This window comes from Papio anubis, chromosome 6 (genome assembly GCF_008728515.1).
Source record: "Papio anubis isolate 15944 chromosome 6, Panubis1.0, whole genome shotgun sequence".
NCBI classification, from domain to species: Eukaryota; Metazoa; Chordata; class Mammalia; order Primates; family Cercopithecidae; genus Papio; species Papio anubis.
In genome coordinates this window covers 40,016,448-40,042,081 of record NC_044981.1, presented here as the reverse complement: position 1 = coordinate 40,042,081, position 25,634 = coordinate 40,016,448, and the positions used below count along the sequence as shown (strand labels likewise).

The 25,634-nt window shown below is 56.6% G+C and overlaps 1 protein-coding gene across 3 annotated transcripts; it reads right to left on the bottom strand.

The window, feature by feature from the left end:
- Window positions 1–3,800: 3,800 nt before the first annotated feature.
- On the bottom strand, window positions 3,801–19,794 carry MDFI (MyoD family inhibitor). 3 transcript variants are annotated; one of them, XM_009205123.3, is made up of 5 exons: window positions 19,583–19,794; window positions 19,411–19,497; window positions 11,605–11,787; window positions 8,372–8,596; window positions 3,801–4,746 (listed from the first exon to the last, which is right to left on the bottom strand). In XM_009205123.3, the coding sequence occupies exons 2-5, from the start codon at window positions 19,484–19,486 to the stop codon at window positions 4,490–4,492; spliced, it is 741 nt and encodes a 246-aa protein (XP_009203387.1). In that variant the 5' UTR covers window positions 19,487–19,497; window positions 19,583–19,794; the 3' UTR covers window positions 3,801–4,489. The 3 variants fall into 3 exon arrangements, with proteins under 3 accessions (XP_009203387.1, XP_021792245.1, NP_001162216.1); NM_001168745.1 differs by lacking the exon at window positions 19,583–19,794 and having other exon boundaries at window positions 4,490–4,746; window positions 19,411–19,486; XM_021936553.2 differs by lacking the exons at window positions 19,411–19,497; window positions 19,583–19,794 and having other exon boundaries at window positions 11,605–12,899.
- Window positions 19,795–25,634: the final 5,840 nt, after the last annotated feature.

Here is a 25,634-nt window from a genome sequence, read left to right as displayed (position 1 = left end):
GGCTACAGCCGGGGAAAAGCGGTGAAACCAGGTGAGAGGCAAGGAAGGGCTGGGAGATGGCTATTCTCCAGAGCAGGTGAAAGACGAGGGGCCAGCTTGGGTGATAAGAGGGCTGTGACTGCGAGTGCCATCCCATACCGCGTGTCCTCACCAGCCTACGAAAGTCAGAGTGCAGAGGAGCACCTGCACAGAGATGACAAGGGACCAGGTCTGTGAGCTCTGTCCCCACGACCTGCTACTCCCCCACTGTGGCCTGAGCCTCCTGTCCCTGCTTCTCCCTCACCTCTCTTTGCCCAGGGTCAGCCCCAAGGACAGCTAAGCTGTTTTCCCTGCTTGGTCAACAAGTGGAGTCTTGCTGCGCCCTGCTCAGCCCCAGGAGTGTCAGTCAGCCTGAAAACCCCAGGGACCAGCCCCAGCCCCCACAACTGGACCATCATGCTGGGGAGCAGGTGAAGCCGTTAAGGGTGATGGCATGGGGCAGCGGTGGACCTGCTCAGCCCAGTGTCAGAGCTGCTTAGCGGTGTTCTGTCCTGGCAGCTCTGGAGCCATGGAGGCCACGGGGCCTGAAGTTCAGTTTGCCCCGCTCTGAGTATGAGAACAGGCCATGCCAGTTAAAGTTCCAAATACAGGCCGGGCACGGTGGCTCATGCCTGTAATCCCAACACTTTGGGAAGCCGAGACGGGCGGATCACGAGGTCAGGAGATCGGGGTAATGCAGCTACTGGGTGAAACCCCGTCTCTACTAAAATACAAGTTAGCCGGGCATGGTGGGGCCTGTAGTCCCAGCTACGGGAGGCTGAGGCAGGAGGCCAGGTGTGAACCGGGGCCGAGGCTTGCAGTGAGTGGAGATTGCATCACTGCACTCCAGCCCTGGGCGACAAGCCGAGACTCCGTCTCAAAAAAAAAAAAAAAAAATCAAATACAGAGGGGCTGATGGAGACCTCACCACAGGCCGAAGGGGAGGTCCGGCTGATTGCCTCCCTCCTGCAAACCCAGCCCCTAAGCTCAGCTGCGCCATTAGGGGCCCTCTCTTAGGTTTGGCACACAAGGTCACTGAGTGGTCATGGACAGTACTGGACACAGATGGCTTAACTTCTCACCACCTCTCTCCCACAAGCAGGGGGTGCTCACCTTGGTTTAGACAACCCAGGGGGCGGAGGTGGCCTCTTAAGACGTCTCACGGACAAAAGTGGCCTGATCTGTTGCTCCAAAGATGAAAGAAGACTGGAGAGAGGCAGGTGTTCCCTGGATGCTGTGGCCACCATTACGGCTGCAGTCTCCCCGCTCTTCCGTCATACACACAGGGAACTAAGGCCTGGGAAGGAAAGGGCCTCTTCCCGGGGGGCCTACAGCACAGCCAGGCCTAGAACTGTCTCCTGGCTCAGCCCAGCCATTGGAAAGCAGAGCCTGGGAGCCTGTAGTGGACCACGAGGAGAAGGAAGGGCCCGGAGCCAGGGCTTGCCATTTGCTGCCTGGCAGGGATAAGGGCCACCTGGGCAAAGACAGGGAGGTGAGGAAGGCAGGGCAGGCGTGGGACGAAACGGGAATGGACAGGCATGAGTCTCCGCAGCCCAGCCTCAGGCGGGCCAGGGGTGGCGGCGGCTGCAGGCTGTGAAATGTGTGAGTGTGTGTCTGTGTGTGTGCAGATGTGGTGTGAGTGTGTGTGTGGTGTGGGTGGTGGAATGTATGAGCCTGCGGAATGTATGTGAGTATGTGACTGTATGGAGTCTGTGTGAGTGTGTGTGTGTGTACATGTAGGTGTGAAGTGGTGTGTGTTTGGAGTGTGTGTGTGTGTGTGTGTGTGTGTGTGCGTGTGTTGTGGGGCTGGCTAAATCCTTCCCCAGTCCTGCCCCCACCCAGCTTAGCCTCTAGGGTTTCAGCCACTGTCCTAAAGAAAACAGCCTGGAGCCTGCAGCAGGAAATCGCTGTTTGGATTGCAGAGGCGCCTCTTCCTGCCACAGCCCTGCGGAGCGGGTAGGACCAGGAGCAGGCCTTCCTGCCCACCTGGACCAGATACCGAGCTGGTCAGGAGCCCCTTCACCCCCTGATCTGGCCTCCCTAACACCCCTCAGACCCCAGCCTTGAGGACTGAATGGGAAACTCTCCCACCGTTGTCTCTCCAGGGCAGTGGGAGAAGTGGATGCCCCCAAGGCTGAGTGAGCCGAGGCTGTACACCCTCACAGAGGACAGCTGGGCAGTCCTGCCAATGGTAGGCCCAGCAATCCCATATTCACGAACATTCTGCCGATACAGCTCATTCATGCAAAAGGGTATGCCTCGCTCAGCCTGGTTTGGAACAAAGCGCTTGGGAGCGGACTAAGCAGAGCTGGGTGCCTGGACTGTGGCGCATCCATCCGGGGCAGCTCAGCCAGCTCTCCGTGTGCTGGGAAGGAAGCTCCCCAAGATACGGCCAGGTGGGAAACACAGGGTACAGGACAGTGTGTACAGGATCCTCACATTTTTGTAAAAAAAGAAAACTCATACATGTAAATACTTGTGTGTGCACAGATTAGACTTTCAAACCTTCTGTACCTTGGGCAGGCAATAACTAAAAAAAAAATGTTAAAATACACACAAATAGATACATGAGTGCTGCGGGGGGGCCTTGGGGCCCCTCTCCCGGCTTGATTGTGAGACCCCAGGCAGATCCCTTCCTCTCTGTGTCCTGAGCTTCTTGTGTGCTCTCAGAGGTCAGAAACCCTTGAAGATGGTGAAATGGGGCGTGTGTGAGTGGGGATGGAGTAGGCGGGGGGGCGGCTAGTTCTCTCGTTGCCTCTTAGAACCTCCTCCTCCTGCTGCAATGAAACCCACTCCCAAGGCCATGGGCTGCTCCCTCCTGTGACATTCCTTAAGAGAGTTTGGATTTCATCTGGCCCTTTTCCCAGTCTCCCCTCCTTCCTTCCAGAATCCCTTGGAGCCACTCCAAGCCTTCATGCCTGGAAGCAGTGCCCACCAATACCCCTGGGGCCCCCGTCTCAAGGCCTTCATCAGCTGAATGTTCTCCAAGTTGCCCTAACTGTCTCAGAGCCTCTCATGCCCCTTGGACCTCTCCTGGCCTCCTCCAGGTCCAGGATGTGTGTCGGGGGTGCTGGTCCAGCTGGCCCCCTACATCGGGGTCCAGCTGCCCCCAGTGAGGCCCTGAGGTCCTCATAGCTGCCATCGCTTCTCAGGCCCCTCCCTCTGCACACCAAGGCCGCCCCACAGATGGCTGTAGGGGCCCCTGCAGTCCTGACAAGGCTTCCTTCTTTCTCAGACCCCTGGCAATAGGGGGATGCCTGAGGATGGGTGTGTGACCCCCACTGGGCCTCCAGTGAAGCCCAAGGGCAAGCTTGGGCTGCCCCAGGCCTAGAGTAGCTCCCTCCCAGGCACCCCTCTGGCACTGACATGGGCGTCACCTACACCTTGGAGCGTCACCTACACCTTGGAGGGACTTCATGGGGAAGAGCTGGAGAAGCTGGAGTCAGCAGGAGATTAATTAATCAAAACCCGAACACATCTGCTGTTAATTAATTCCATGCCGGGGTTAACTCTTCCCTCTCTGGGCTTCCCCTCCCTTTGGTGGGAAGAGGGAAATAACGGTGGGAGACGGTACCCCCTTAACCTTCTTCCCTTAGTGGGAAACATGAAGAAGGGAGGGGAACGTGAAGGGCAGGGCAGTTTCTGGGATAAGAAAAGCAGAAGAGGCAGGGCCCCCAGAGGGCAGGGCAGCCTTGTCCATGTGGGTGCTTTTTAGGGGTGGTAGGGGGCGTTTGCTTTTGAGAGTCAGGGTCCATGGCAATTAGTCATGAGTCCTGAGGAAATCTGAGATGGACAAATATCTTTATTTACAGCAACAAATAGAACAGACCCTCCCTCCCTTCCCTCCCTTTCCCCTTCCAGTCTTTTTCCATACTGTTCCCCTCCCGCCCCACCCCAGGCTCTCGCCTAGCCCTGCCCTCTGGGGTCACTGCGTGGGTTAGGCCCCCACAAAAGCCCAGGAAAGGAGACTGGAGAGGGCTGGCCGAAGGTGGGTGGGGCGTCTCTTTTCACATTTTGCTGTCCTCTAAGCCCCAGGGTGGAGGAGAGAGGCGGTGGAGGAGAGAGGCGGGCACCAGGAGCAGGGAGAGGTAGAGAGCCTCAGCCCCACTGGCCCGCCCTCCCCAAAGTAACTTTCACAGTGTTCCGCAGCCCTGGTTGCCCTCTGCGGCCCCCACCCCAGCCCTGCCCCTAGGTTGTCCTGTCAGGTCCTTGGTAATGTATGTCCCTGGTAACCCAGTAAAGAGTTCAGGCTTCTCTACCATGGGCCCACCACCCACGGCTGAGGAGGTGGCCTCTCCAAGTGTCCCCCTCACCATTTTCAAGGCTGGGGTTCTGAGAGGACATGGATAAGTGGGAGAGGACCAGGGAGAGGGGGCTTCTCAAGCCTTGTGTGACAGTCCCGGGCCTGGCCCCAGAGGGACCCTGCTGGAATCTGCAGGGGTGCCTGGCTGGCCCAGCCCCCGACAGAGGCTCACGAGGAGAAGCAGAGCCCACAGCACTCCATGCAGATCTCCAGGCAGTCCGCGGACTCGCAGCAGGCATCCAGGATGCCACAGTCCAGGTCGCAGGGCAGGTCGCAGTCAGCACACTCACCGGAGCCGCAGCAGCAGCAGCAGAGGCACGAGTCCTCTGAGCTGCAGGAGCCGCAGGTGGCGCAGTCCAGGACGATGTTGCACAGCGTCAGGAACTCGCAGAACAGGCAGGACAGGATGCAGTGGACACAGCAGTCTGCGGGGTGGGCGGTGGAGACGGGGAGGGGTGAGAGAGGGGAGGGGTGGGCGTGTGTTGAAATAGCCGGGGGTGTGGGGGCCCAGCAGCAGCGGCAGCGGCAGCGGCAGGGACGCTGAGTGCTCACTGTGCCCCTGCCCAAGCCAAGCACTCGGCATCCATGAAGCTCACGTATCTGTCCCCACAGCTCCATTTTCTAGGTGATGACCCCGAGGCACAGACAGTTAAGCACATCAGAGCAGGGGTCCAGCCCAGGCAGTCTGGATCATCCTCGCTCTTAGCCACCCTCTGTTTATTTATTTAACCAACATATGGAGTGATTCATGTTCTAGGCACTGTTCTGAGTGCTGTGCATGAATTAGATTCATTTAGGCCTCCAACGACTTTATGAGGCAGAGGCTAGTACTAGCCCCACTCTACAGATGAAGAGACTGAGGTTAAGAGAAGTCGGCTGGGCCCAGTGGCTCACGCCTGTAATCCCAGCACTTTGGGAGGCCGAAAAGCACCACCTGAGGTTAGGTGCCGAGAACAGCCTGGCCAACATGGCAAAAATCCCATTTCTATTAAAATACAAAATCAGCTGGCGCGGGTGGCATGCCTATAATCCCAGCTACTTGGGGAGGCTGAGGCAGGAGAATGATCCCAGGAGGCTGCAGTGAGTCGAGATCACACCACACTCTAAAGCCTGCCAAGAATAAGAAGCAGACTCTGTCTCAAAAAAAAAAAAAAAAAAAAAAAAAAAAAGAGAGAGAGAGATAGAAATTAAGTCTACACCCAAAATCCTACCACCTGGTTCATCTCTCACCTGGACACCTTCAACAGCCTGCTCACTGGTGTCCCCACCTGGTTTTCACCTCACCGCATTCGCCTCCACACCGCAGCCAGCCAGAGGGATCCTTTAGAAATATCTGCTGGATCCTGGCCCTCCTCTGCTCAGACCCCTCCCACGGTTCACATGTCACTTGTGATAAAAGCTGAAGTCTTTGAGGTGGCCTCTGAGGCCCCCTGTGGTCTGATCCCTGTGCCCTCTTAGTTCTCTTCTCCCACTCTTCTCCTCCGGATCGGTCTGCTGTGGCCATGCCAGCCTCCTGGCTGCTCCCTGGCCATGCAGGCACTGATTCCTCTGCCTGGAACAACCTTGCCACAGGCACATGCTCGGCTGACTCCCTCATCTCCTTCTTTGCCCAAATGCCGCCTCTCATCGAGGCCTTCCACCACCCGCTTCAGTGCTGCCACCGGCTGGCTCTGCCTCACACTCCCTGCCCGCCCTACCTGACTGTCTTCTTCATCCCCCAGAGGACGTCGCCTCCCACTGTGCTACACGGTTTCCTCATATTCACTGTCAGCTCCTCCTACCGGATATATAAACTCCAGCAGGGCAGGTATCTTTGTCCATTTTGTTCACTGAAAGATTACAAGTCCCTAGAACAGCACCTGGCACATAGAGGTGCTCAGTGAATAGAAATGCATGAAGCTGCGCTGGGCACCAGCTGGGAGGTGGTGGAGCTGGGGCTTGAATCCAGGCTGCTGGCCCTAGAGCCCATGTCCTGCAGCCCTCCGTGTGCTGGGGCCAGGCCCTGGGGCACAGCGCGCAACTCTCCTGGCCGGGGGCCCTCTGGGAGGCTCACTATGCTGTGGAGGGTCTCATCCTGTTCTCCCGCATGGCTGTGTGGAGGGACTAGGGTCTTCTGATCTCTCTCCAAACTGGATAGGGTCGTTATCTTCAAATGTAAATCTAACGAGGTTACCACCTTGTGTAAACCCTTCAGTGGCTCCCTACTGCTTTCCAGATAGTCTAGGTTCACTGCCTGGTTGGTAAGGATCTCCCAGGACCCCTGCCTGCCAGGAGTTTCACCTTTGGCAGTTCACCCTCCAGCCACACTGGCCATTTCTCAGCTCTGTGCTCTCCTGGCTGGAGCCTCCTTCTGGTCTTTTAAGGCATGCTCAGACATCGCCTCCAAGCCTTCCCAGGATTCCCTCCCCAGATTTCTGGGCTGGTGTGAGTGGTCTCCCTGTGTTTGCATAATCTTCCGTGTGAGTTTATCACTGCACTTAACACATCGTATGGTGATTATCTATCTACGTCTCTATGAGAGCTTTATGAGGTCATGAACCGGGTATCCGGCACGTAGCAGGTGCCTAGGACCTTTCATTTGATTTTTTCTTTGAGACGAAGTTTTGCTCTTGTTGCCCAGGCTGGAGTGCAATGGTGCGATCTTGGCTCACTGCAACCTCCACCTCCCGAGTAGCTGGAATTACAGGCGCCCACCACCATGCCCGGCTATTTTTTTCTTTTTTTGTATTTTTAGTAGAGAAAGGGTTTCACCATGTTGGCAAGGCTGGTCTCAAACTCCTGACCTCAGGTGATCCACCGCCTTGGCCTCCCAAAGTGCTGGGATTACAGGCGTGAGCCACCGCGCCCAGCCAGGACATTTTAAATGAATAAATGGCTCCTTCATAAATAAGACTGTTGGGACCGGACTCAGTGGCTCACGCCAGTAATCCCAGCACTTTGGGAGGCCGAGGCGGGTGGATCACCTGAGGTCAGGAGTTCGATAGCAAGCTGGCCAGTATGGTGAAACCCCATCTCTACTAAAATACAAAAATTAGCCGGGCATGGTGGGACATGCCTGTAGTCCTGGCTACTCAGGAGGCTGAGACAGAAGAATCACTTGAACCCGAGAGGAGGAGGTTGCAATGAGCCGAGATCGCGCCACTGCACACTGCACTCCAGCCTGGATGACAGAGTGAGACTCTGTCTCAAAAAAAAAAAAAAAAGACTATTGGGCAGAATCTGTGGAGTTGGAAGGTTTCTGAGCATGTTACGTGCAAATGTGTTTTGCAGATGCCCAGGCCAGGGTCCCTTCACACGAACAGGAATCACAGGAACATTCTGAGGTAAAGGTCAGGCCATCACTGAGCTCAGGCAGCTGTTAGCCACGCTCAGTTGATGGCTGGTGAGGAGGGACTGGCTGCCCCCGTGGCCCTGCAGAGGATCTTTGTGTTGCAGGCGCATCAGCTGGCTGGGTGTCTGGATCCTCTGACCTCCCACTGCACCTTGCAGCCCTGCCCCGGCACCGTTTTATTCTGCTACATGTTCTTTTTTCCTCCCTAAACAGAAAATTTCTGTTTCCAGAAAGAGTGGCTTAAGATGGATCAACCCAGGTGGCTCCATTCCTTGTCACAGTAACTCTGGGAAAGCAGGGATGGGGAGGGGTTTGGGGGGTGGTGGGGAGGTGGCTTTGAGAAGGCAGGTACACCTTTACCCAACAGGTGTACTCTGCAAGGTTCTAAGATTTGATCATGCGTCAGCTTCCATGCCCGGCTATTTTTTTTGTATTTTTAGTAGAGAAAGGGTTTCACCATGTTGGCAAGGCTGGTCTCAAACTCCTGACCTCAGGTGATCCACCTGCCTCGGCCTCCCAAAGTGCTGGGATTACAGGCTTAATTACAGGGCTTGTTAAGCTCCACCAGAGATTCCAATCCAGTAGGCATGGAAGGAGGCTGAGATCCTGCACTTCTGAGCAGGAGCCTGGTGAAGGTGCTCCTGTGCGCCCGTGCGTCCTGCTTCGAGGAACCTGGCTTTGGAGGCCTCTCCCAGGGAGAGATGGGATGGGGTGCTTACCTTCCTGGGCCTGGAGGGGGATCTGGGAGGCGGTGGATTTGGTGCTGCTCTTACTCTTCTTGCTGCCCTGGCTGGCGAGAGATGCGTGTGTCTGCAACTTCCGGTGGGCCTTGGGGCCACCCAGGGCACCATTCCCTGCCCGTCTGGTGCTGCCCACCTCTGAGGGGTGGCCAGAGCCATTCGGCAGTAGTGGGGTACAGCCCAAGGGGTTCCCCTGAGGCTGGCCTGGAGAGATGAAGAGAAAGGGTGATGGGAAAAGGGTGGGGGTCATTCAGCCCCCAGAGCTATGCTTGAATCCTGCCTGCTTCGTTCTTACATACACCCAAAGCACCCAGCCAGACCTGTATCCTGCAGATGGGGAAACTGAGGCCCAGAGAGAAGAAATGACTAGTCCAGAGCCACGCCATGAAATTGAGTTGGGCCTAGCTCCTGACTCTCAGTTCAGTGCTCAGTCCAGAAATAACAGACGTATAAGGGCGGAGGCTCAGAGCCCTGGACCCCTCCTTTGTTCCTCACACAAAGTCCATTCTCCTGCTCTTGCCATCCTGGAGTTTTGGCAGAGGGGTGGCAGTGGCGGTGCTGGGGAAGAGGGGTGGTTTGGCTGGGGTCGGGAGCACAGCAGTGAAGCAGTTAATCTTCACCTCGGTCTCTGCCAAGCCCCCAGCTGTTACTGCCCTTGGCGCACTGGGTGATTTATTGGAAACATCTGTTTGGAGACGAACGCCTGGCTCTGGAATCCAGGGGCTCCTCACTGTGGCCCCTCTACCTCCTGCTCCTTCCTCCTGGTGCCTCCACTTAAGCCTCTGTCCTCCGCACCCCCAACCCCATCCTGCCTCTATGGTCAGCTGGCAGAGAGTCTGGGGAGGGGCCCTTGAGGTCTGGGAGAGGAGGGAGGGAAGAAGGCAAGAGGAAGGGCAGTGAGGAGACCCCTGAAGCCAGGACCCCTGGGTCCCCACTGCAGGCTGAGGGACCAAACTTCAGCTTTATCAATGGCATGCAAGCAAGGTGACCCTGGAGACCCCCCAAACCCCGAGTTCCTTCCTGCTCCTTGCTCAGGGATGTCCAGTTCTGGGTGAGAACCAGCTGGCTCAGTTCTGTTCTCAAGAGATGAGGGGAGGTGTGCATGGTGCGGGGAGTGAGGAGGGACTGAGGAGGGGTCACTGAGAGCTCTGGGGCCCCTCAGCTGTGCAGGGGTCCTGACTCCTGGGTAGGACCCTGTGGCCCCAAGGACCCTCTGTAAAGGTGGGGCACTTCAGTCCCTCAGAAGCCGGGGTCTGGATCCCCATCTCCCTCAGGCCTGGTCTGTGTGTGTGTGAATTGTGTAGGAGGGAGATGTCTTGGGGGCCCTGGAGCCCAAGCAGAGGGGAAGGTGGCTTCGGTGCCTCCCTTGGCTGAAGAGGCCGGGTCTTCCAGCGATGGCAGCAGTCACGACATTGCATGCTGCGTGCTTCCTGCACGCCAGTCCTTCTAAGTACTTGCTGCTCACGGATCCCCTCAGTATCGCTAGCCTTTTACTGATGAGGAAACTGAGTCCCGGACAGGTAGAGGAACAGTAAGTTGCCCAAGGTCACACAGCTAGCAAGTGTCAGAGATGGGATGAGCTTAGAGATTAGGAGCTGGGGCTCAGAGGGCAGAGGCCTGCAAAGGGGCAGAGGCTGGGAGACAAGCGACTGAGGAATAAGCTGCTGCTATCACACCAATCACTACCCTCATAACTGGTGGCGTGCATGTTTCAGGTAGGTATTATGTACCAGGCCCAGTGCTAGAAGCTTCAGGTGGAGTAGCTTCTTTAGGCATCACAATAGATCTACTACTGGCCCCATTTCACAGATGAGAAAACAGAGGCCCAGCGAGGGGAAAACTTGCCAGAGGTCCTATAGCTGGGAAGTGGAGCAGGGAGGGCATGAAGATTGGGAGAAAGGAGCTGAGGACAAGGTGGGGGGTCAGGGGGAGGGTGGAGGGCAGGGTCTGGAGAGGCTCCATGCTGGGAGCCTCCAGCAAGAGGTGTGGCTGGTGCCTGCATCTGGGTAAACAGGGTTAAGGCTATGGGAAGTGGCCAGGCCTGAATCATCTGGCCCCTACCTCTTGGCGCCACACTGGGTGACTGGGCTGAGCCCTCGGCCAGCTTCGGTGCCCCTTGCCCTTCTGCCTAAACATGGGCACAGTGACCAGAGGGCGGGAGTGTGTGGTGAGCTGAGGGATCTGGGAGATGTGGACAGACACAGAGCTTGCCTGTGGCCATGGCCGTGGGGGCTGAGTCACAGAGCAAACACTCAGGGCTCACAGACACAGGAGCGTCTGTCCCATTCCCACCAGGCCCCTCCAGGCCACGGCGCTGACCTCTTTCTCTCAATTCTGCTGGTGGGTGTGCTGGAGGAGACCGAGGGCCGTGCACTAGCGGGATTAGTAACCCTGACTTCCAGGGAGTCCGGTTTAGTCCCAGATGCCCTGGCTGGAGGAGGCTCCCAGCTCAGCCATGCCAGCTGGGCATGCAGGCAGGCACTGCAAAGAGTGCTGGGCCAGGAGACCTGAGTTTCCCAGCTTGGGACCAGGGTGGGCAGCTCTCTGTGCCTGTTTCCTCATCTGTAAAATGGACTTGGCAGTAGCCATCCTGCTGCCTCACTACAGGCTGATTAGGAGGGCAAGCGAGCCCACTCAGGGAAAGAAAGTTGGAAAGTAAAAATGTGTCTATGGGATGTGGGCAAATCTTTGTTAATTATAAAATGATCCCAGCTGTTGCTTCTCCTGTTCTTGAGGGTGAAGGTGGAAAATTCTCGCCCTCCCAGAACCTCCTCGGAGAACTCGAGCCAGGCCTGGGAATGGAGCTGAATTTTGTTCCTTTCGCCCCAGAGCAACTGGGGGCTTCTTCCTTTTACCCTTGATTCCCAGAAGGATGGAGCTGCATCAGGCTCTGGCTGCCCGCCTGACCTCAGCCCCGCGGATCTCTTCCTGAGGCCGGGGGTGCCTCTCTCCAGGCAGCCGCATGCTCTCCGTCCTGAGCCATTTTGCCTGGAGCCTGCCCACACTCCCTGCTTCTGAGTCACTTTGCAATGGAGCTCTTCCCCTTGACAGAAAGCACAGTGACAGTGCCCTTCCCCTTTCTGCTGCCCGTGCGACAACCCTCAAGGTTCTGGCCAACTGGGTGCACCCACTTTTGCCAACCAATTTGGGTTGAGTTCCCTAGTGCAACCCCTACATGTTGCCATCCAACGTCCTGGCCCCCTAGGACTCACATGTCACAGCTTCTGTGGGGACATCGAGGTCAGTGCTGTCCAGGGCCTGGGGGATGCCAGGGCCATTGCCTTGGGGCATGGGGGTTGCCGCCTCCTCCAGGGAGCCCTCCTGTGGCGCTGCCTCCGCAGGGTGAGTGGATCCTGTTACTACCTCCAGCCCAGGAAGGAGGGATAGGGTCTGGGCTAGGAAAAAAGCAGATGACTGAGGTTCATTTTCCTGAGGCCTTCCTGTTTGCCCAGCTGTGGGCCCCGCCCCACAGCCCAGCATGCCCACTGAACCCTCATTCTTTGTCTGCTTGCACCAGTTACCCAGCCCTTACTCTATCTGACAACAGCACCAGGCTCCAAAATAGAAAGCTCCCAAACCACAATCTGGGAGTGAGCAAGGGTGTGCATGCATTTGAGTGTGTGCACGTGTGCATGTGGTGTCGGGAGGGGCAGAGATGGCAGAGTATAAGAGAAGTAGGGAGAGGAGGCAGAAACACAACACAGGGGAGAACAGACGGATGGTCAGAGATGGCGAGATAGGGACAGGCATTGAGAGTGACAGGGAGAATAAAGGGACAGTGAGAGGTAGAGGTAAAGGGAGATAGAGCATCGGACTGCAAGAGATTGGGCACGGAAGAGAGATCCATAGCGACCCAATGACAGACAGCCTGGGACGGGAGCGAGATGCAGCAATAGCGCGAAAGTCAGTAATGGAGAGAAAGATAGAGATGGAGCAGGGGCAGAGGTGACGGAGAAGGTAGCACTGTGTGATACAGAGCGTGGAGGGAGATAGGGGAGAAACTGGGTCAGAGAGGATGATGGCAGAGGAGTCAGAGGAACCTGGGGGTGAGGAGCAGGGAGGGACTACAGTCAGGAGGGGGACAAGGAGCCGGCCAGAGCACTGGGGAAGAGGTGAACCGCAGCCACATGTAATTATAGTGGCTCTGTGCAGGGGCGGCAGGAGGCAGAAATGGAGCAATCTTCAAACCCACAGCTCCCCAGCCTGCAGGACTAGGGCCCCTAGGCTCAGGGGAAAAAAGGGATGGGGGATGGGAGGTGAGGGAGGGAGGAAGAAAGGGGTCCGAGCTTCCACATACTCAGCCGGGGGTCGGGGCAGGCCCAGGCTGTGGCAATGTAAGGGTGTAGGGTACAGCCTGGGCCTCTCATCAGACCTCAGCCTATGCAGTTAGTTGGAAGGACAGGGGTCTCAAGAGGGTGGCCTTCCACCTGCCCCCTCCCCACATATCATGTTGGGAGAAGGAGCAAGGAGACACAGAAACAAGAGACTCAGAGATGCAGAGGCCAAAAGAGCACCGGGAGAGGCAGGGGGACACAGAGGGGGACACAGAGAGAGGCAAAGTGACACAGAGGGGGACACAGGGAGGGGCAGGGGGACACAGAGGGGAACATAGGGAGAGGCAGGGTGACACAGAGGAAGACACAGGGAGATGGGGAGATGATGAGAAACAGCAGGGAAGCCCAGAGAGTACACACCCCACAGAGAGACCCAGAAAGAGACACATGCAGAGACAGAGACACAGGGTAGTCTTGGGAATTGAAATGGAATCAATCACAGAGAACAGTGAGGGGCTGACACAGACAGGGAGAGAGCGGGGCAGGGGGTGGGGGGAACAGAGAGGCAAAGAGAGGGAGATGAGAGATGAAAGAAGAGAGGAGGGAGGTAATTAGAGGGATCAGTGGAGGCTTGGGCATGCAGGCTTGGGGGATGGGAGTTGGAAGCATGTTGAGAGGAAGATCCTGTGGCCCAGCTGCCTCCCTGGGCCCAGAGCATAGCCCTCTGTGGCCATGACCCTCAGACACCCCTTGGGAATCCTTGTTCCAAGGGGTCTGGTCCCCCACAGCCAGGGGAATGGATGCCCCAGAGGCCCCACGTGGGAAGCACAGAGCGACAGGCCCAGCAGGCATGCTCTCACCTGCCCGGGGAAAAACCACAGGCCTTGCCTGGAGACAGGAGCTGGGGCGACAGGGAGGGAGGGCTGGCGCTCCTGGGAGTTGTGCAGGGCAGGAGAGTTATTGGCTGGGAACCTTTCCCGGGGCCCATGGCTCCAGGGAGGCAGGGGTGGGTTCCTTCCAGCTCCATCTGCTCTTTGGGCCTGTTGAGAGCTCCCCACACAGCTGGGTTAATTATTGAGAAATCAAATGGGTTTTGGGCGATCAGAGGATTTGGACAAGGGGGAGCAGGCAAGCGAAGATGCTGGTGCTAGATGGTGCCTCTCCTAGTCCTGAGCCTGGTCTACACCAGCTCAGATATGGCTCTTGAGGGCTAAGACCAAGTTGCCATGAAAAGGGAGGCTCAGAGTCCTAATTTCCAGGAAACCAGGGGCCTGCCTAGCTCCGGACCCTAGCCCCCAGAGGCATCTTGCCATGGCCCTGGGCCTTGAACTGGGGAACCTGACTCTCCCACAGGGTGTAATGAGACAGAAAGACCTGAGTGAGGAGCGGAAAATCCAAGCCCTGCATTCACCAGTCACCAGACTGGCAAGTTATCAGAGTTGGGTTACTTTGTGTGGAAAGGGTGGTCCAATGCCGGGCGCGGTGGCTCACGCCTGTAATCCCAGCACTTTGGGAGGCCGAGGTGGGCGGATCACGAGGTCCGGAGATCGAGACCATCCTGGCTAACACGGTGAAACCCCATCTCTACTAAAAATACAAAAAAATTAGCTGGGCGTAGTGGCGAGCGCCTGTAGTCCCAGCTACTCAGGAGGCGGAGGCAAGAGAATGGCGTGAACCCGGGAGGCGGAGCTTGAAGTAAGCCGAGATCGCGCCACTGCACTCCAGCCTGGGCGACAGAGCAAGACTCCATCTCAAAAAAAGAAAAGGAGAAAAAAAGGAAAGGGTGGTCCTAATGCTCCTGCCACAGGGTTTCAAGGAGGAAAGAAAATGCTCATTGGGGGTTGTTCTCGAGCCTTTCACTCACAGCCCTACTACTCTTCCCACCCGTCCCTCCTTCCCTTCCTCTCTTCTTTCCTTCCTCCCTCCTTTCTCTTTCTTTTTTTTTTTTTAATAAGTAGTTTGGCTTCTGACCTCCCTCCCTCCCTCCCTCCCTCCCTCCCTCCCTCCCTCCTCCTTCCTTCCTTCCTTCCTTCCTTCCTTCCTTCCTTCCTTCCTTCCTTCCTTCCTTCCTTCCTGTGCTGTGTGCTTTAACATTTATTAAGTACCTGTGAAGCACCCAGCAATATGACAAGCACTGGGTATACCCGAGTGAGAAAGACCAGCTCACTGCCTTGGAGTTCTCGGTCAGGGGAGGGGTGGGCTGGTGGCTCTTACATACACAGAGGTGCAAGAGTTACAGTGGGGCATCTGGAAGAATGCTGGAAGCACAGAAGACGGGCACCTAGCCCAGACGGGTGAGTGTGGCTAGCAGGCTTCCTGGGGCAGGCAATACTCACACTGAGTCTTGACCAATCAGCAGCACAGAGGGGGAGTTTTGAGAACAGCAGCAGGAATCAAGACCCCCGAGTGAGCCGCTACAGTGTGAGCAAGGAAGCCACATGCTCCGGGGTGGTGTTGAGGCCGGGAAGCCTAGAATGATAGCTGGGGCATGACAGGCCTTCCGGTCACTTCCCAGGCTTCCTGCTGAGGTCACTAGGGCTCACAGAGGTGACACTGTGACTCCTATGGTAGAGAGAGCCTGGACTTCTGCTCCCTGCCCTGCTCCCCCTCCTCCCCACAGTGTTAGAGAGGGAGGAAGGTGAGGAAGAGGGTTTAAGGAGCCTGGAGTTCACATCTCCACCCGCCTTACCCAAAGCATCTCCGCTCTCTGGGCAGCCTCGCCTGACAGTCACCTACAGGGCTGGTGACCTTGGATCTGGTGGGAACAGGAAATTATAGAGTGCAGACTGAGGCCTGAGGAGGGCCATTCTGCAGGAAGCCTACCAGGCATCAGACCATGGAGGAAAAATGAGGAAGGAAAGAAAACCAAGTCCAATGATCCTGACCTGGAGACACACAGAGGGACAGAGAAACTCCGGAGCCAGGAGGGGCTGCAGCGGGGACCCAGCAAACCAGCACTGAGGGCAGAAGAGGGAGCTGTGCCAAGTATCCAGAGACAGGGAAGCAGAAGGAAAAGGAAGAAGCAGCTGCAGGAAGACCTGGTCTGCAGAGGAGACACTGCCCGGGTGGCCCAGACCCCTAGGTGTGGACTGAGAAGCAGCTCCTGCTTGGAACAGACGGAGCAGAGGGGCAGAGAGCCCAGTTTTCCATTCTGTAACCAAGAGACACCGCTGTCCAGCCACACACAGGGGAGAAACTTCTGGAGGGTGGAAGTGTGGGGTGGGCAGGAGGCAAGGGGGTGGCCGGCAAAGGCGAAGGAGGCCCCCTGTGTGGATGTGCAATTCATGTTCTGCAGAAGGTGCCTGCCAAGGGAGTGAGTGGATGGGGCTGAAGTCCTTGCCCTCCTAGTAGGTGCCATCTGCTCACCCAACTGCACACCTGTTCCATCTGACCAAGGGGGCACCTTTTTCTAATCTGCACTGGATGCCACACATGCTGGTGGCATCTCCGAGCAGAAGCCCACAGCCCTGTACCCCTCCTCTCAAGGGTGGCTATCTACAAAGGGGAGATAGGGAAAGGCAACAGCCCCTTTGCTTCAACACGCTCCCATTCCTGACACGGGAGAAGATTCTGGTAAATGCCTGGAGCTCTGGAAAGACAGCCGGCCCCAGAAGGGAGTGGGAGTCATGTTTAAATGCATGAGCCCAAGAGGAAAGGCTGAGACTCACACCCTCAGCGAGGACTCTGTAGGCTCTCTCTGCCTGCTGTCCACCAAGCTGAGGGGTGGTCCTGGACAAACAGGGAGTGGGGGGAACCTCTTTCAGGTGGGATGGGTTCAAGCCTAGACAGTGCCCATGGGAGTGCCAGCCAAAACATCCCTGGCTGGTGTGGAGAGAGGCCTGTTCCAGAGCTCCACTGCCTGGCGCCTTAAGTTTAGCTCTCGTCACTGTCTTTGTGGACCGTGGATCTGGGCTTCCCTCTTGGAACTCTGATCATCTCTGGAGAGGGAAGGCCAGAACCTCATATGGTCAGAGAGTGGTGGCTGGAACCCCATACTTCAATCTTTCTTTGACTTGGCATTCAAAGCCTCAGTCTGGACCTTCAATCTATCAATGTACCACGATCCTGTGTTCCAGGCAGACTGGCCTCTCCATGGTGTGGATCATTGCTGGATCTTCTGACCAGTCCACCCATGCTTATATTGTTCCTGTTGACCAGAAGGTCCTATCCCTCCCGCTCTCCAAACCCAACTCATCCTGGACCAAGCTCGAACTTCACCTCTTCCTCTAGACAGCTTTCTCTGACCCAGTTGCTGAGAACTTAGTTCCAGTGTCCCCTCTTGTTAATTATAATTTGTTAGTGAAGTCCTGGCTTCCCAACCAGACTACAGCCCTTCCAACTCACTCCCTTGGAGTGGTGTCCATACTCATCTCTGCATCCCCAGGGGGCACTTGGTAAATGCCTACTGGGGAGTACTTTCTGGAGTTTGGAATGCCCCTGTCAGGGGAAGGAGAAAGAAAGGGCTGAAGACTAGGGGTGGCATCTGGACCTGACCCCCAAGAAAGTCAGAGAGGGTGGACTCCTTTGATACACACATGGTGAATGTGAATCCAATGGTCACAGTCCCAGGCCACCAAGCTGAGAACTAAAGAGGGCCTGAGCTGGCCAGTTAGGCTGGGACAAGTTGGTTTTATTTTAGGTCTGAAGGCTCCAAATCCCCAGGAAATTCAATTTAGAACCATGAACAGGAATGTGGCGCCCCAGTGCTGGGCAAAAATGTGCCTGTGGGCTACGGAGCCAGGCTCCCGGGGCTCTCAGGGGTGGATGGGGAGGAGGCCACTAGGAGAGCCAAGGGTGTGGGGGCTTGGCCACCTGCCCCTACCAGATCTGCCCTGCGTCCCCTTGTGCCCTGTCTGCACCTGGGGCGGCTGAGGGAGGGGACTGACTTGCTCCCTGGCTGTCCTGCCAGCAGGACCCCTGTGGCAGCGCTGTGGCCTTGCTGTTCTGTCAGCACTCAGGGAGTAAAGCGTGGGGGATTCTGGTCTCACATTCAGGCGTCTGTGGGGTTTTGGCTGGGTCTCCTGCGGTTTGGGCTTCCTGGGCAGCAGGCTCGTTCTCCCAAGGCGGTGGCAGAGCAAAGCCTTGAGTTATGAAAGCCGCATTGTCTGGCCCAGCCCAGGCTGGGGAGGGGGTCTGCTGGGGCACTGGGGGGCCTCAAGTTACAGCCCAGGGCTTAACCCTCCCAGTTGCCCACCCTGGCCCCGGTTCTGTGCAGTTAGCCCTCTCCTCTTGCGCTGGCGTTGAAATGGCTTCAACAAGGAAGGGGATCTTGGAAGGAGGTAGTGGAGGGAGAGCAGAGAAAATGGATAAGGGGAGGGAGAAAGCTGGAGAGAGTAAGAGGACGGGAGAGCAGGAGGCTGAGGAAGGGAGGAGGCAGGAGGGAGGCCCAGTGGGACAGGGAAGGTTCCCAGACACAGAGAAGGACCCTTCCAAGTGCCCTGCCCCCAGCTGTCCCTCTGGGCTGAAGGAGTCCAGTTCTTGGAGGCCCTCATCCCTCAGAAGGCCCCACTGCAGGGGCCCCACAGAGACTGCAGGGAATCTGAGGCTTGGCCAAGATGGGCTGCAGACACATTGGCCTCATCTATGTGCTGGCTGTTGGCCAGACATCTTCCACTTGTCCTCACTCTGGTTTAGAGGACCCCCCACCTCCACAACTAGGCGTCCATACCAAGTAGGTGGGGAGCGGAGAAGGGCCTCCTCCAACAGGCAGGCAGGACGGCTGCGAGAGCGCATGTGGAGGCTGAGGCCAGAGAAGGGAAGGAGCTTGTCCAAGGCAAGGCAGGGAGTTGGTGTCAGAGGTTCAGGAGTAGACCTTCATTATTCAGAGTCAAAGACGGGAAAGGGGGAATGGGGCTGGCGGGGAGGAAGGCAACGACTTAGACAGTGGAGATTCCAATTATGAAAGCCGGGTCCACACTCCTGCACGCGGTTCCCCTGGCCCTGAACACATCCCAGAGGTTCCTGACTTCTCCCTGACCCGGACTTCCATTTGGGAGCTTCGGCTTAGGCACCTGGCCAGTGAGGAGAAGGGACTGAGAACCAGGGCCGGGGATGCCCCTATCCCAAACCTCTTCAAGGGAGTCACAAACCGTCCTTGGCTTGACAGGCTCCCCCAGGAATCGTGGGTAGGTTACAGACCGCGCCAGGCGTGGGACGGGGCATTTCACTCGAGCTGTAGACACTGGGTTGGGGTGCGTGTGTGTGCACAGGGCAGGGGTAGCGGGTCTGGCCGGCACGAGAGGGAAGGAAGGCGAGGGAGAAGGGATGGCAAGAAAGAGGGGAGGGGCCGGTCCTGCAGCCGCTCGCGGCAGACAAAAGTTTTCGGGAAGCACTGGGCTCTGGTTGAGCTGGGGGAAGGGAAGTAGAGAAAGATTCAGACAACGCCCCCTCCCCCACACCAGGCCCCCACAAATATTTACACATTGGGCAGAAACGGTTGAGACACAAATCCCAGACGGACAGACAGACACCGCGGAGTGTGTGTGTGTGTGTCTGGTGTCGGGAGTTGCGGGGATTTGGAGCCAACTTGGCACAGCCGCAGCCTCTGTTCAGGGCCCTGCCTCCCTCGCCCAGCCCCCTACTCTCCTTGGACCAAGTCCTCAAACCCAGACTTTTAGTCCCTACCCCCACCAAGCTCCCCGGAGTCGTCTCCCCGCGTCTGGGGACGAAGGGGAGAACTAATAACTGGTCCCTTCAACCGCCCACCCGCCCCTGTCCAGCTTCGCTCGCCACTCCTCGTCCTACCTGGGCCCGGGGCTGCGCTGGGGGCTCCATGGGGCGCGTCGCAGCCAGAGGAGCGCTGGCCGCTCACCTGGTACATCGGCCCCGGACCTGCGGAAAACAGGGCTCAGCGGGCGGGGCCAGGGGCGGGCAGGGGGCGATTCCCCGCAGATGCGCGCCTCCCACGTCCACTCACTCGTGCGAGCCTCGCTACGCTCTCTTCCAGTCGGATCCCCGCGCGGGGCCCGCCATGTGCGCCTGCTCCGGGCGCCACCGCCCAGGTCCCGCTCGCTCCCGGGTGCTCGCTTGGCGCCCCCTCCCCGTTCACTCTCTGCTTTCTCCCATTTCGGCGCCAGCTCACGCCGTTCGCCCCTTCCTTCTTCCTTCTCTCCCTCCAGCCCCTCTCGCTCCTCCCCTACTGCCTCTCCCCTCCCCTCTTCCCTGGCCCATCCTCTCCCCGCCCCCTCCTCGCCTTCCCAGTCGCCCCTCTGCGGGTCCCCTCCCCCGCGCAGGGCTTGGCCCAGCCCGGAGCCGGACACGTCTGTCCGCGGGGCGCCCGAGGCCCGAGCCCCCACAGGAAGCAGGCTGGGCGCGCTTCCTCCGCGCTCTCGGAGCGGGGCCTCAGTCTCCCCAAATCCCTGCCCTCTGAGGCCCGGAGCCCCGCGGACTGCACGTTTTCCTTTGCCTGTCCAAAGTCTGTAAAAGTCACTGGAAAATCAGGAGAGAGAAACCTCAACCACTTGGTGCAACTGTCTGAATAACTGCGGCCTCCAAATCTCTTTGCCCCAAAGATGGGCGCGATCAAGTTCCTCAGTCACCTTTTGCCCACCCCCTCAGTCTCCGCCCGGGGTCCTAAGCCAGGGACCAGGATCTGGGCTCCCAGGCCACCCGCCCACGCCGCCAGAGTTGTCTGTCCGGGAAATCCGGTTAGTGACCAACCAGCCTCCCCTGTGCCGCAGCAGCCCAGAGCATCCCGGACCCTCCTGCCCCTACCAGCTGTGCGTGGGAATGTGTGTCAGAAAACCGACTTTGGGGGCAAAGAGAGGTCCTCCGAATTCAGTCCTTCTTTGGGATCCAGACTAGAATCCGACGGCTTCTAAGATGTGGGTTCGGGGAGAAAGGGGAGGGAGGGAGCCTCTCCCGGTGGGGCCAGCCGGGCGGCGCGTATGGATGGTGAGCCCTGGTGGTAGGAAGGAGCCGCTGCCAGGCAATCCGAGAGGGTTCAGGGACCCTCAGCGCGACCCCGGAACCTGGTGCCCGAGACTGGGGAAGACCTTGGAGCCTGCGGCTCTCCAGGTGGGGCTGGGCGGACCCGTGGGATGATGCTCAGGTGGGGCAGCGCCCTGGGGTGACAGAGTCTCGGCCACACTTGTCTAGGGCCGCCTAGGGGCTGCGTCTGGGCTCCCCGCCACGAGGGCCAGTGAGCACACTGGAAGGCAGCGGCGGCACCAGGCCACCTTTTCTAGTGCCGCGTCCAGCCGGGTCTAGAAGTGGGGAGCTGGGACGTAGGAGGCCGGGCGTCCCAGCTCCGCATTTCTGGGACTCTCCCAGGCCCCACAGTCGCTACTTACGGCTATCGCAGGTCCTCGGGGCGCCGTCGGGGCCAGGACCAGGATGGCCCCTACGGCGCCGGCAGCGCTTTCAGCACCGGCGGCCACGTCCTAGCGATGGGCTGGGGTGGTTGTGGCCCGGAGGAAGGTGGGGCGGGACGGGAAGAGAGAGTTCCGCCCCCCAGGCCGGGCTGCTAGCTGCGGGGGCCTGTCTTAGTGCCCCGGGAGCCGGCCGGGATCCGGCTGCTGTACGGGAGCTCTGAAAAGCTGAGCCAACTCCCCCTTCCTGGCACGGGCTGAGTCACCCGGACGCGACGCGCCCGCGCCTGGGCCTGCCGGCTGCTGCATTCTTACCTGCTTACCTGGGCGCGCACGCTGGGCCTCACCCATCTCCAAAGGCAATCCTCACCGCCTCTCTCCCTTTCCTCCCGCGTGTAGGGCCCCCTCCCAAACCCCAGACCTCAGTGCTGCACCCCTCCCCCTGCTTTCTCAGTCTCAATCCAGGGCCCTTAAACTCTGCATCAGCTCAGTCCTGGAGCCTTACGGTTCCAAGTCGCCTGCTTGATCTCAAAAGCCCTCTGAATCTGGCCCAGTACTAATGTCTATTTTGTTGGAAATGTAAATTATGCTTTGAATTTAATCCCACATGCTGGTTATACAGGTGTGCTCATTTTCTAAGGATGCAGCAAGCTGAACATTTATAATGCAGGCACTTGTTTGTATGACTATTATACTCGAATAAAAAGTTTTTAAAATCAACACATTAAAATCAACATTCCAGTTCAGAGCATGATAGGGTATGATGGCCAGGCCAGAGGCCTGGCATGGGAGCTCAGATGCCAGACCCACTATCTACTACTATACTTCTTTGGGGAAATCCCTTTGCCTCTCAGCCTCTGGAGGGATGAGCACTGGGGCCCAGGACCAGGACTGGGGTGAGGTAAGTGAGACACTCACCTGGTGTGCAAGATTTTGGGGATGCCAAGATAAATAATTTTTTTTTTTTTTTTTTTGGAGGCAGGATTTTGCTCTGTCGGCCAGGCTGGAGTGCAGTGGTGAGATCTGAGCTCATTACAATCTCCACTTCCGAGGTTAAAGCAGCTGGGACTACAGGTGCTTGCCACCACACCTGGCTAATTTTTTTAGTTTTAGTAGAGATGGGGTTTTACCATTTGGCCAGGCTGGTCTGGAACTCCTGACCTCAAGTGATCTGCCTGCCTTGGCCTCTCAAAGTGCTGAGATTACAGGCATGAGCCACCGTGCCCAGCCCGATAAGGAATATTTTAAGGCAATATTTTAATATACCAAATGGGCAAACTACAGGTCTTTGGGCCAGCTGCCTTGTTTTGTAAATAAAGTTTTATTGGAAACAGGACCAGGATTAAGGTAATTAATCATGCAAATTCAGGGTCAGATCCTGTCTTTATCTAAAATATTGTCATTTTGTTCATCATAGACTTTTTGGCATTAATTTGGATTTGTATACGTATTACAGGAAAATATTGTTTTATCTTAATAGCTGAATTTTTGATGCCCCCTTGAGTTTTGCACCTGAGCCAAGTGCCTCATTCACTCCAGGTTTCACATGCCTCACCTTAGTCCTGGCCCCGTTACTGTCTCTTCCTGAAGGACCTGTCCAGGAAGCCAGGGTAAATGAGGGGAGATCAAAGGTGTTCCCCCACCCAACACTCACACACACACACACATGCACAGTACCAAGTGGGCTCTGCACCCAAGCCCAGGCCCAGCTTCCCCAGGGCCCGCTGATCAGTTCAGAATAAAGTGCAAAGTCCCTCAGTCTCCATAAGCTGGGCCCCACCTGCCTTGGCCCTCATCTCCCCTTACTTATTCCCTGCCAGCCATGCTACTTCCTTTTTTCGGTTAATTTGCCAAGCACCTTCTTGCCTCAGGGCCTTTGCCCTTGCTCTTCCCTCTGCCCAGAATGTGTATCTCCTAGATACCCACATGGGCCCTTTCCTCATTTCCTCTGCTTATGTCAGCTTCTAAGAGAGGCCATTCCAGATTTCTCACTCTCTGCCCCCAACACCATTTTATTACTCTACCCAGACTTTTTCACCACTTGGCCTATTGTGTATTTGCTCATCTGTTGGTGGAGTGAAAGGCCCCTGAGAGCAGGGACTGGCTTGTCTGCTAGTGTATTCCCTAGAGATGTGTCTGCCACAGAGAGTGCAATACATTTTCCAATTTCGCAGGTTGGAAAACAGAGGCCAGAGAGGGGAAGGAGCTAATGCAAGTCACGTAGCAAGTTAGTGACAAAACCTTACCGAATCCCAGCTTTCCAGACTCCCACCTCAGTATTCTTTCCTGCCCTCCAGGGCTTGTTCCCCACTTTCCACCCCAGAGCCTTCCAGGCAACAAAGGGGACAGAACTGCCTTGCATAGGCTCTGCCCCTCACAATACCCTTCAAAGTAGAGCAGGCCAGTGCACAACTCCTCCCTTGCAGTCCATTCCACATGATCACAAGGTCTGGCCCAGCTCCAGCCTCTGGCGCCCACCCCTCCTCAGTGGCCAGCAGAATGCACAGCTCTTCCCCAACTTCCGGTCTCTGGCAGAGCGCCAGTCTGCTGGGCTGGCTTCTGCAGCTGGACCACAGCTGTGGTCTCAGCGCCTGGAGAATGGGGTCAGGACACTGGGAGAATGGGACCTTCCCAGAAGAGGGATGCATAAATTGGCGTGTGTTTGTGTGGGGCAAGGAGAAGCTGCTGGGTAGGGATTAGGAGTCCCCAGCTCTTTCTTTCTACCCCCATCCCGATGGGCACTGAGCAGAGAATGGGGCTCTAACCTTCCCCCTCCTGGAAGACAGTGGGCGCGGGTAATAGATGAAGGTGCCCTGGGCCCCATGCCTCATTCTAGCCTCCCTCCTCGCTACCTCTGGTGATGGAGGATGATGGTGGTGTGTCAATTTCAGTGGTCATGTGTTGAGCATGTTCTGTATGACGAGCCTTTGCCAGATACTTCGAGATTTGTTATTTCCCCTTTTTTTTTTTTTTTGAGACGGAGTCTCGCTCTGTCGCCCAGGCTGGGAGTGCAGTGGCCGATCTCAGCTCACTGCAAGCCTCCGCCTCCCCGGTTTATGCCATTCTCCTGCCTCAGCCTCCCCGAGTAGCTGGGACTACAGGCTCGCCACCTCGGCCTCGCCAGTTTTTGTATTTTTAGTAGAGACGGGTTTCACCAGGCTAGCTTGTGATAGTCTCGATCTCCTGACCTCATGATCCACCCGTCTCGGCCTCCCAAAGTGCTGGGATTACAGGCTTGAGCCACTGTGCCCGGCCTGTTATTTCCTTTAATGCCTACAACAGTCAGCATTGTTATTATCCCCATTTTACAGATGAGCAACTGAGGTACAGAGAGGTGATGTGAAGAGACTTGCCCACTAGTAATGGGTGGAGCTGGGACTTGGACCATGTTTTCTGAAGCCAAACGCAGCACTCATCCCAATCCCAGTCACGGCCTTCAGCATGTAGAAAGGACTGTGATGTTTTCTTCCATGTGCTGCCCCCCTCCCCAAGCTGCTTGCTGAAGATAGCGACATGGCCCTCTGCATCCCTCCTCTGTCTCATTGTGTTGGGGTACCGGGAACTTGGCAGGGTATGTGGGAAGAATGGGGCTTGGATTTGTGTCATGGAGACCAAATTTGCATCCTGGCTCAGTCACCTCTACCGCCCTGTGTGATGTTGGGCAAATCACTTGAACTCTCCAAGCCTTTAGTTCTCCTGTTTAAATGTGGCCAAGTCGTTGGCTGTCAGCAAATGGGAACTCTTGCCCGCCACGTCCCTCCCCAGTACTCACCCTGTGGCGAGGGAGGGAAGCTTCAGAGGGCAACATTTCTGTTGTCCTGAGTTTTATTTACAAACCCTTACATCATACTTACGGTGCAACAGGCACAGTTCACAGCTTTTTATATGCATTAACCAATACATTTTATTTTATTTTATTTTATTTATTTATTTTGAGGCCTTGTCTCAATGAGCTGTAGCTGGGACTACAGGGGCATGCCACCGTGTCTGGCTAATTTTATTTTATTTTACTTTATTTTTGTAGAGATAGAGTCTCACTTAGTTGTCCAGGATGGTCTCAAACTCCTGGCCTCAAACAATCCTCCTGCCTTAACCTCCCAAAATGCATGGATTACAGGCCATTTCAACAATTTTTAAGTGTACAATTCAGTGGCAATAATTATATCACAATGTTGTGCAAACAGCACTACCGTCTACTTCCAAAGCTTTTCACCACCTCAAACAGAAGCTGTAACTACTAAGCAATAACTCCTTCTATTAATTTCTTAGGTCTGCCATGACAAAGTACCAAAAACTGGGTGGCATAAACTAACAGCAATTTATTATTGTCTGATAGAGTTGGAGGCTAGAAGTTCAAAATGAAGCTGTGGGCAGGGCTGTGCTCTCCTTGACAGCTCTGGGGGAGAAGACTTCCTTGTCTCTCCTAGCTTCTGGGGCTTGCCAGCACTCCTTGAAGCTCCTTGGTTTGTGGATGCATTGATCCAGTCACACGGCTGTCTCTCCCTGTGTGTGCTCACATCAGTGTCCCTCTATACATGTCTGTATCTGAGTCCGCATTTTTATTTTTTTTTTTGAGATGGGGTCTCTGTTGCCCAGGTTGGAGTGCAGTGGCGTGATTTCCAATCACTGCAACCTCTCTGCCTCCCAGGCTCAAGCGAT

What these genes read in the sequence shown, in the direction of transcription:
- MDFI (XM_021936553.2), bottom strand. Translation starts at nt 11,872, where the DNA reads ATGCTGGGCTGTGGGGCGGGGCCCACAGCTGGGCAAACAGGAAGGCCT. An exon ending in CCCCACAGAAGCTGTGACAT is followed by an intron (nt 8,597 to 11,604) that starts GTGAGTCCTAGG and finishes TCATCTCTCCAG; the next exon opens with GCCAGCCTCAGGGGAACCCC. An exon ending in CCCCCTCCAGGCCCAGGAAG is followed by an intron (nt 4,747 to 8,371) that starts GTAAGCACCCCA and finishes CCCACCCCGCAG; the next exon opens with ACTGCTGTGTCCACTGCATC.